The 11,883-nt window shown below is 34.9% G+C and overlaps 1 protein-coding gene across 1 annotated transcript in view; it reads left to right on the plus strand.

Moving 5' to 3' along the window:
• Positions 1-6,715, plus strand: part of LOC111870712 (mitochondrial pyruvate carrier 1) — a 9,338-nt gene extending 2,623 nt beyond the window's left edge. Inside the window, exons 2-3 of the mRNA XM_023863206.2 lie at positions 1,609-1,709; positions 4,165-6,715. Coding sequence (XP_023718974.1) covers positions 1,609-1,709; positions 4,165-4,337 — 274 coding nt within the window. The 3' untranslated portion in view covers positions 4,338-6,715. The remainder of the gene's footprint in view (positions 1-1,608; positions 1,710-4,164) is intronic.
• Positions 6,716-11,883: the final 5,168 nt, after the last annotated feature.

Here is an 11,883-nt window from a genome sequence, read left to right on the forward strand (position 1 = left end):
GTATGGGTATTATTTCAGAATATTTTAATCAAGCAGGGAATATTCCTGTAGACAATGACTTATTAAATATGTAAGTTAATGGTGATGATATATATGGTGCACTTGCTTTTATTAATTTGGTAGTAATTCCATCGTATCCACAAGGTGCTTTAAGTTTTATAGATCTTATTATCTCTTCTATTTCATTGCTATTAGTTGCTTTTAATACCAATTTCTGAGATGGTTTTGGAAATGAAGTGTATAAATAATCCATGAACTTCTTATCTGTTTCCACAGTATTATTTGTCCATTTCTTTGTAGAATTGCTTATATCTAAAAAAAAAGTTATTAAACGATCTTACTATATTTTTGTAGTCCTGAGTGATATTACCCTTTATATTTAAACAAGTCACCTTAGTAGAAGCTTGGCTATTTCCAGCCATGTTTTTTATAATTTTCCAGATTGTTCTTGTTTTATTGGAAGTTCTTATGACTTTGTTCAGATATAACTTTTTTGCTGTTGAGATAACTCTACTTAATATCTTGCAATACATTTTATAGTGGTCTTTTAATCTAGAATCATTATTGCTCTTAATTTTGATATAGAGCTCCCTTTTTCTATTACATGATTTTATAATTCCTGGGGTTATCCATGATTTATTAGCATCTATACTTTGTGATTTTGTGATCTGAAAACATGAATTTAGAATCCTAAGGTAAGTATTTAAAAAGTTATTAAACATTGTATCCACATCACTATCTACAAAAATATCATCCCATAATTCATAGCTTAGATTAATTTGGAAGTCTAATAGAGAGGATTCGTTGATGACCCTACGGGTATACCTCTGATTTTGCTTCATTATATATGTAACATTGTATATTATAATGATCTGCCCATCGTGATCAGATAATCCATTTTCCCATGGAAGAACACTGAAACTTTTGTTTTTATATTTGTTAATAAAAATATTATCTATTGCTGTGGATGAGTTAGAGCAAATCCTAGTCGGAAATGTAACTCTACTATATAGCCCGTATGAAGCAAGTAGCGAATCCAGTTCTTGTTTGTAATTAGTATCCACCAGGTAATTTATATTCACATCCCCACATATTATTATGTTATATCCGTCATGTTATTACTAACTGAAAAAGGTAAAAAGAAAGAAAGAGAAAGGTCAAGCTATCCCAGTAACAGGCCGTGAAGGCCCATAGGGTTGTGAGATTTCAAGGTTCCCACATTTTCTAGACAGTCTGCTCACATATGGCAGTGAGGTTATCAGCTTTACGTGCCTGCCTCCTTTTACCCCTCAGGAAGATTCCTGGTACTCATTTCTGTTAGAGACTGAGTCAACCCTAGGGCCATAACACGGCTGGAAGGGTGACCTTATTGGGATTTGAACCTGTGATTTTCTGGCTTATAGCATAGTGCCTCAACCAGTTATGTTGTTGTGTGCCTGTTATTACTAATTGTAGCAGAATATATAATCTGCTACAATTAGTAATGTAGCAATTAGTATGATGTTGCAGTGACCTTTAGTGATATGTTTCATACCAAGTTTTATGAAACTTTCAACTGCATTATAAAGCCATATGATAAAATTAACAAGTTGCTTATCTTTGTTTTAGCACCCACTTTTGGGGTCCTGTTGCAAACTGGGGAATTCCTATAGCAGCAATAGCAGATACCCAGAAGAGTCCTCAGTTTATCAGTGGTAAAATGACATCTGGTTAGTACAAATAAAACATTTCTATTGAAATTCTTATGTCTTTCATAATTATCTCATCATATGCTGTAACCACAGATGTTTGCCAAAAATGAATTAAGAAATGTTGCATTTTACATTTTCATATATCATATTTAAGCATCCTGTTACACTCTACACAATGTATGACACAAACTCCGTCCTAAGTGCAACAAATTATTGTAGTTCTTTTGTCTTCTTTTCTTCTACACTACATGTTTCGGTCGTAAATGGCCATCATCAGGTGTATTTCTCTCACATAGCTGTTACACTGCACGTAGTTTAAAATTTAAAAACACCAGCTTTCTTAATTGTTCATTTCTCCGTTGTTAATAGGTCCCGATGTATCAGAATCCCCTTGCTGATAGTTGTCAGATATGTGTAAAATCTTTGTTAATTTACTTATGTCAATTTGATTTTTGAATTTCGGTATTTTTTAAATCTTCAATTTAAATTTACACATTTTTAAAATTTTAAAATTTAAAATTCACAGGGATACCTGCTCTAGGTCTACAGTGCTGCAGCAGCTACTTATTGCTTTCAGCACCGTTCAGGTATTATTCTGAGCAGGCTTCCTGTGTGCATGCCGCTGCTTATTACGTATTAAAGATAAGCAGCGGCATGCACACAGGGAGCCTGCTCAGAATAATACCTGAACGGTGCTGAAAGCAATAAGTAGCCGCTGCAGCATTGTAGACCTAGAGCAGGTATCTCTGTGAATTTTAAATTTTAAAATTTAAAAAATGTTTAAATTTAAATTGAAGATTTCAAAAATACCAAAATTCAAAAATCAAATTGATGAAATATGACATTACAACATAAGATTTGTATAACTTCAGTTTGTGCAGTGAGAAAGTAGGCTTTATGAGTGCTACCGGGGACTTCTTGTTTGAACACTGTAAATAACAGCAGGCATTCTGTGATTCTGACTTACACTAATTTTACATCATGTCATGAATTTTTTATTGAGGACTAAGAAGTAATGTAATTACTTGTCTAAGAAAGGGGTGGGGAAGAGTTGTGAACAACTGATACTAGTGGCATTTATGTTAATTGAATTACATGTTTTTAAATTAAAGGCACTGAAACCAAAGAATTAAAAAGAGAATTTGACTTACACAATCACTCAAGATGCAAATACAGTAAAACTTGGTCATAGCAACATCGGTTTCTGCGACACCTTGTCTATTGCGTCAAATATTCAATGGTACGAACTAATTCCTCATAAAGCAACTGTTTTTATACCTTGCTTAGTACGACATGCACAAATGCATCAACCTCGTATGTAACGTCATTTTCATTCCTGAATTTCTCTGATATGGACATTGAACGTAATTTAGAAAGTGTGTATTGGGCAAGTAACAGGAAACAGATGAAGATAACTGATTACTGTACTCGTATCTAGGTACAGTAAGGCACAACAATTGATGTAATCTACTGTAATTTGGTGAGTAGGCCTACCTTTAATATACAGTATTAGTGCGGTGTGTATTGTCAGTGAAAAGCGCTGTAATATGTCTTTGATATTACACATTTGGGCAATTCCACGTTAATGTTACGTTAGTCTGTACTTAACTATGTATTTCACTAAAAAATGCAACATTTTAACTCGGTTTTTGGTAGATTTTTACGTGACTAACATAAGACTACTGTGGAAGTGCCCATTTCGGTTACAACGACATTCGTTTATAACGACACTATTTTTAGGTCCCTTTGATGACGTTATAACCAAGTTCTACTGTATATCATAATTCGTTGATATCTGTGCATCCAAATGTCTGTTGACTACAAGAGTTTTATGCAAAAAAAAAAAAAAAACTCCATGGCCTGTAGTCTGCAAGCAAACTATACTGACTGAGCGACCACTGCTTGTCGGTGAAATTAGTGTCAACTTTTGCGGATAGAGGGTGTCACATGGTCAACACAATGGATCCCCACGGCCGTTAATCTCGGTTTTCTAGACCGGAGCTGCTGTTTCCTTGAAATAGCTCCTTAGTTATCCTCATGAGGCTGAATGGACCCACTATTTCTCAGAAAAAAAAATCTGGTAGCACTGGGAATCTAACCCAGGAGCTCTGACCACTAGACCACAGAGGAGGTTGAAGAGTTCTCTGCATCATTCTATAATTTATTATCCCCATATTGTAAATGTTCATACTGTTCATGTACTTTTAAGGATTAACACTGTAGCCTGTTCCAACTTGTTTGAGACTTTGAATCATTTTGATAACAGTATGATTTTGGTGAGAGTGAGTGGTCTCTCATCACAAGGTGAAATTTACAATATGGATTAAAAATTTTCTGCAGATGTCTGTTGATATTTCTATATTTTGTTGCTATGGTATGAATAATACATTTGAATTGATCACAAATTTCAGTATTATTATTTGCAAAACCTTTGAGTATATTGAGTTCTGAAACTGTTATATTCATTTTTCAGCTCTTTTGGTGTATTCTCTAATGTTCATGAGATTTGCGATAAGGGTCCAGCCTAGAAATATGTTGCTGTTTGCATGCCACTTCACAAATGAATGTGCTCAACTAGTTCAACTTGGCCGTTTTGTTAACTATCACTATATAGGGGGAACAAAGAAACAAGAGAAGCAAGTGTGACAAAATGAACATTAATTGTTTCAGCTGTCTGTAGTAATTAATTATAGATATTTTAGCTCTTATCTTTAAACTGAAAATGGAATAATTGCATTTTCATAAAAATGTAATTATATTTTTGATTTTTAACTTTGTACCTGAATTGGTGGATATATTCAGAAATGAAGTTAGTGGCTTTATGAGCATGTAAGGATGTTTCTGAAGTACTGGCAACAGTGTAATATTTGGTTTTACATCCTTTATAAATATTTAAACTGAGAGATGAGAGTAGGTCTCAACTGGAAGTGGTTGTTATTTTATTTAAAATTCTGTATTTTCCATTTCTTTTCATCATTTAATTTCACTGTAGAACACAGGTCAGGCCCCTCAAATATGGCATTCCATGGTCTGGCATGAGTTTATTTTGGTGGATGGCCACATCCCACTTCTAGTGCTAAGTGTTCATGGTTTGCCATTGTTTGTATACCTCCATCAGTCATGGCACAGAGTACATACAATGCTAATATCAGTGTATACTATATATTTACCTATATCTTATGTTACAATACTGTAGCCATACATAACATAAGGTACGCTGTATTTAAGATCTAAAATTTAAAATACTCTGTATGTCATATATCCTTCTGTATTTCTACTTATTTTTTTATAGTTTGAAATTGTGTAATAACTATATCACATTATGTTACAATGGCTTATGTAGGTGTTTTGGTAGCAAAATATATTTACAGTCTGTGGTTTGGAAAATTCTCTGGTCCAACTCCAGTCTGATTCCAGGAGTGCCAGATTTGAGAAGTCATTATGTGTTCATTTTTCAGTCAGCATGAATCTCGATTTCAGAGCCATATTAGAACTTTGGTACTGTAATTTGTTTCAAGCTATTTGGCTTCAGAATAATATCTTCTTAATGTCAGATGAGTTTCTTTGCCACAAATATATATGGCCTTATTGTACATGTGGGTGATAACCATAAAGTATATAATATGTTCATCCAGTTTGAACTGTGCTAAGTAGGAAGAATCAAGGGACCCCAAAGCATGCGGATACTCTTACCATTGTGTTTAAGTATAATTGAAGAGTTACGTTTTCTGGAATATAATGCCGTGTAGTGCACTGGAAGTCAACTGATGTTTTGGAAGAACATATCACTTCCATCTTCAGGCTGGAGAGTAAGTAAAGCTAGGAATCGGCATGTAGCAGGCAGCAAGTAAAGCATACTTGCTATACAGGTTTTGTTTCATATGTAAAGAATTATATGTTTTTAAGTTATGTAGCCACAATGTTTCCATTGTTTAAGTGCAGCTATGGCAAATATTTGTCTGAGAACTGCTGCCTTATGTGATGAAACATGTGGATAACATTGGGTATCTTGGGGTATAATAGTAACTTATTTTGAGTCATATATAAACATTTATTTATATAGCTATGTAATTGAATGGATGATTTTGAATTCAGTACATTTTAATACTGAATGATAAATTACACTTCTAGGAACTCCTTATTACCTATTATAGTGTGTATGTTGCTCAGTTTTGAACTTAGAGGCTTCACATTTTCTTAATGCATCATATTACATCTCTACAAATCAGAATTGTGAATTATAGGTAAGGACTGAGAGTTGCTTATGCTGTTGAACTTGGTTAGCTATACTTTGGCTGAAAGGTGGCACTGTCATTAGATCACTGGATTTGGGTATGCTCTGTGTTATGCTGTGTGTGAAGGCATATAAGCTCAAGTCATACTGAGTTTTCATTGCCAGAGTTAACATTGAATTTATGTGTTCTACACTGCCATGCCATCTGTCTTAGTAATAGTAATACTAGTGTATTTAGGTGCTAGTGAGGTTAATCACAGTAGCAGGCAGTATGAGATGTTCAAGCAGTCCATTATTTATGATAGTTAACTTAGATTAATAATGAAGCACTGTTGTCTTTTATTTTTGTATATTTTATATGGAAGTTGTTTCATTTCCATGAAAAATGCAGAATGTATTCTCATTGATATCAAAACACAGGAAATTACAACATAAGAACTCTAAAATATTTTGCTGCTTTTCAGGCATGTAAAACTGTGCTTTGTAATGCCGAGGTTGACTATGTTTAGCTTGGAGTTACATATAGCAGTATAATACATTACTTTTTCAGTGCTTTCTTTTTCTGAAAACATGTCTGCAGGTACTGTCCTGCTGTTTTAGCCTCAAGGCTAAAACATATAATGGACTAGCAAATGTGTGACTTTTGTCAAGTTTCCTGGTATATATACCAGCTGAAAGAAAGCATAACTTTTATTGAAATAACAGTGAAATATATATTTATAAAGGTACTAAGTTTTGTATACAGAATGTAAGTCTGTAAATTATATCTTAACGAGTTTTTTGTTGTTGATCATGTGATTTATTGAAGAATCCCTTGTGCCTCACTAATTAAGCACTACACCATGAAGGTGTATGGGGGAGTGGATGTATAGATCCACATTTTCTTGAACTTGGCACTAGTTGGAGGTGAATGGTCAGCTTCGCACCCCTGCTGCTTTACCCCCGGTACCCATTGGATAGAAGGCTGAAAGTGGGCCCCAGAGCCAGTCTGGGCAATGTGGAGAACAGAAAATTCTTGACCCTACTGTGACTCAAACTCCTACACCTCGGTCATCCAGTCCATAGCCAGTCACTATACTGACTGTGCTATCCCGGAACAATACATATCATATTATTGTTATATACCTTATATATGTTCAGAGTGCTTTTTAACCTACTTTCCTCTCCTGAGGAAATAAAGTAGGCATAGATCACCATCCTGCTGTGTTCCATTCCTTCAACTTTTGAACCAGTTTACTTGACTGGCTTTTACAAAACTTGGCCAACATTATACTACAGGTCATACCATCATACTTCTTATTTCCTGCAAACTGTAACAAGAGTCTGTAAATGGTGTATGGTAATAAACCTTGGAGAAATATCCATCTTTTTTTTAAGCCGGTGTTTTCTATTCTTTGTAGAATATAAAATATAAACACAGTTGCCATACAGTAATTTTCCTTAGCTCTGTTCGATGGTGATAACTAATGAACCATTTAAACTAGGTATATGAAATTTTGTATGCAGATAGATTATAAATACACACACACAATATATGTGAAATATTGTTTGTTGTAAGTCATCAGTTTTCATCTACGCATTAGAATGTTTTAGCTCCACTGTTCAGTAAAAATGAGATGAGGCACTTGCCTAATTCTCCATATTTTTCCACTGTCTGCACATACTTCTGTAGTTTACCTTACTAGCAAGAGCAAGATTTCAGAATGTGTTCTTTTCGAAGTCGCATTTAAACTAAATCTGATTCCATAAATTCAAACATAGTTTCCTGAAAACTGATGTTGATGGACATAGTACACTGAGATATGCAGATGATAAGTTACAGACATGGTGGTGCAAAACTTGGGAGCTTATATCCAACAAACTTAATTTACACAGAATCTGTACTTATAAAAATAAATATCAGTATATGGATCTGCAAACTGGAAATCTACACTGTAGAGTTAGCTTTATGAGTTCTGCCTGGTACCCCCTTTTTTAATGCTGTTATTAAAGTACAGCTTATTTCTCATAAGCAGCCACGGTAGTTCATAATGGAACTTGCAAATGTTTGCTCTAACTTTCTGGTTCTTTCATCTGTGGATACTGCTATGTAACTGTCTTGATTGTGTGCCTATTTTGTAGGTACCTGAATCTCATTCAAGATTCTGTCTCTATAGGTTTCCATGGTTTTTATTAGACCATACTCTTAGAATGCTGGGATAATAGAGATCACTTCCAGCAGTACTCACCATCCAGATAAATTACATTAAAAGTGTCTCATGTTATACATTGTTCTGTACACACTGCCCAAGGCCATCATATGATCCCAACAACCATTGTTTAATCTCATGTAGCTACTAAATTATCTGATTTAAAACAAATTTCTCATGTAAGATTTGAGGTTTTCATGGCAGTGACTATGAAGAATGCTGTCTTCTGGGATGTGGCGCCATGTAGATCCAGTGTAAACTGACATTCCTTTGAAACATGGGTTTACACAAGATCTACACGGTGCCACATCCCAGAAGACGGCATTCTTCAATTTCTTGGTGGTGCATCCATTATATCAAGATGAGGTCATGCTGAAATGTGGTTACAGTATATTAGATGCAACTGCAACTACAAATCCCTCATCTCCAAACTACAGTAAAATGTTTATTTATATGAAGACATGTGTCTCGTAAGTTAAATGATACTGTACTTAATTTGTAATATTAAAACAGTGTCAATGTGAAGATATTCCAAACTACTATATAGTTCTTGTGATTAAACAGTGTATTATTACATATTTTACAACTTGCTGACCCTTCCAAAATGTGGGGCTTGTTCTCTTTCATGTTATGATATTTAATGCAACTTACGACATCATTCCTGAGAATTTCACATGATGACTGAGTTAGTGTGCTACAATAGGACAGGACATGGCCACCAAACAAATATGTCATTTAATAAAATGAACTAATTTTTAACATGTAAAGTATTATAACTGGAAACTGAATTAAGTGCCCTAGCATTACGTTTTAGTCAGTGGTTATAACATGCACAATGCTTTCACAGAAATTTTACATAACAAAATAGGTGAGCCACACTGAAATCTCCGTGCTAAGATGTAGTGGGTGAAGATGCATACTCCACAACTACACGTGATATATCTGAAACTGAATATCATTATTCACCCTTAAAATATATATAGTTCCATAAGTTAGTATTGGGGTACATTATGCAAGTGTGGTAGGTTACAAGCATGGGAGAGCTGCATGATGGAATCACAATTATAAGCAGAGAATTTTAAAATACTTCATACACAAATACAGAAACAATTCAGAATACCACAGAAAACAGAAAGTGCCACATCGATAATGTTGGATGCCATGACAACCTACTATTAAACCCTATGTTTGGTGTATGTGTTCATAACCAGTCTAACTGGTAGAGTATGTGCTTAACTACCATGATGAAAGTAGATTTACCAAGAATAATGTGTTGGCATTAATTACCAATACATTTGAAATGACCTAACATGATGCATCAGAACCACTGGCTGGGGGCTACAATAGCTACAACATACACACCAGTGTCATGTTACTGTCCAGCAGCAAAACATTCTGTTTGTCTTTGTGGTAAAGAAGCATTGACCAGAGACTTTGAGTGATCAGTGGTTTTATATCAGGATTGCAGTCATGCTGCAACTGACATTCTCATCCCTTTCTGTGTGACCTGCACCTCAAGGTATTCTGCATCCAATGAATGAATGAATGAATAAGGGGTAGGCCTTCACCAGTCCTTGTACCTGTTATTTTTGTTACTTCCACATGGATCGAATGATAAGCGAGAATCAGTGTTCCTTCTACTCCTGCTTTATTAAGACTCCCCCTTAATGTCATATCCTTCAGGAAGCTCCATATATATAACTTCTTCAAGATCTCTGTTTAAAAATGCGGTACAGACATCAAGGTGGTCAATGTTCCAATCATGCTTTGCAGCTAAAGCAAATAACAATCGCATTGAAGAATGTTTCACCACGGGAGCGAAAGTTTCAAAATAGTCTGAAACAAGATGCCAGGTCATGGAATAAGAAAGCAACAGAGGTCCGTGGATCGGAACCATGCTCTGCTACCATCTTAATAAAGCACGAGTAGAGTGAACACTGATTCTCACTTATCATTCGATCCACGTGGAAGTAACAAAAATTAACAGGTTATGGGCCCAGGATCATATCATTGATAAGTGTAAAATGTATAGAAGTAAAAAGTGTCATTTAAAAGTGATCCTTTGGACTGACGCCGCTATCAAGACAAAGAAACAAGTTTCATCATGGCCACTTTGAAGCCCTTTGCGAATATTATAGAGAATGGTGCTTCGATATTCAAAATATTCTAGTGATTGAAACTGTGTGGTCAGCAGTCGAAGGATATCCTGCAGAAGACAAAACACCTATATCCATCAAGAAACAAAAGGACGAGAAAGCAAGAGCCATCATTTGTCTGACATTGGAGCCCCAAGTTAAACTTACGTCGTCCAGACAACAACAGCAAAGGAAGCCTGAGACGTGTTGGAAAGAACATTCAAAGATCAGGGAATCAATAGTTGGATAAGTATTTTAACTGATTTGTGCTCTTTGAAACTTGAGGACTATAAAAGCATGCAGGAATATGTTAATGCCTTCATGTCAATAAATCTCAGACTAGTCTCAATGGACAAAAAAATAGATGATGAGCTATTAGCCACTATAATGTTAAAGGGTTTAACTAAAGAGTATGATCCCATGCATATGGCACTTGAAAATTCCAATGTGACTTTGACTAGTGAGCTCATTAAATCTAAGCTATTGCAAGACACTGAATTTGGTAAAAATGCAAATTCAGATTCAGCCTTTCTGTCCAAAGATAAGATTAAACGTAAACCAGCAAAATGTCAAATATGTGGTAAGCTAGGCCACGTAAACAAAAACTGTTGGTTCAAAGATAAGGATAAGGCAAACATTAAGAATCATAACAATCAGCATAGGCAAAAATTTAAGAGCAGTCAGTCTTCTAAATCAGGTAATAGTACTGATGAAAATAAAGAAGGATCCAATCATAGGTGTAATGAAAATAAATGGAAAAATAAGACCAGTAAAAGATCCATGTATATGGTGTCTGCCCATCATGTTAAAGTTAAAGAGAACACTTGGGTAATAGACTCTGGTGCTTCACACCATATGACCGGAAATAAGACTATTTTGCAAAATTGTAAAACACATGATTCTAAGGAACATGAAGTAACCCCTGCTGATGATAACATGTTAACCAGTGCAGGTTTTGGTGATTTAAAACTTATGAATGACAATTATAGCCATATCTCAGATGTATTGCATGTACTGGGATTGTCTACAAATTTGTTGTCTGTAAACTCAATTGTAAATAAGGGTACAATTGTGTTATTCACCAAAGACTGTAGCAAGTTATATGATTCTGATGATTTTCAGGTAAGAGGCAAAGTTCTTGCCAAAGGATATCCCAAAAAATAGGATTTATTGTTTAAATACCAAAGTTAACATGACCCAATCTGCAAATATAGCAACTAAAGATAAGATTAATACCAAAAAGAAAAATCACATATGTGAAAAATCTTGTATTAATACTGTAAAGAATGAACAAGTTGCAAGTACCCAGCAAGTTGATGAACAACTGTTGTGGCATAGGCATTTGGGGCATTTAAATAGGGTTAGCATGTGGTTGCTAAAAAAAGGTTTAGCTAGTGGCATCAATTTTCAAGAACAAGATCAGTCAAAGAAATGTGTTCCATGTCTGGAAGGCAAAATGACAAAGAAGCCTTTCCTACAATCAAAGAACAAACGGTCAAAAAGAATACTTGATCTATTGCATTTAGATCTGGTTGGGCCATTTGAAGTACCCTCTTATGGGAATGCTAAATATTTTTTGACTATTGTGGATGATCATAGTAGAAAAATCTTCATTCGTTTCTTGAAACAAAAGG

The sequence above is a fragment of the Cryptotermes secundus genome, unplaced genomic scaffold, assembly GCF_002891405.2.
Source record: "Cryptotermes secundus unplaced genomic scaffold, Csec_1.0 scaffold59, whole genome shotgun sequence".
In the NCBI taxonomy this organism is placed as follows: domain Eukaryota; kingdom Metazoa; phylum Arthropoda; class Insecta; order Blattodea; family Kalotermitidae; genus Cryptotermes; species Cryptotermes secundus.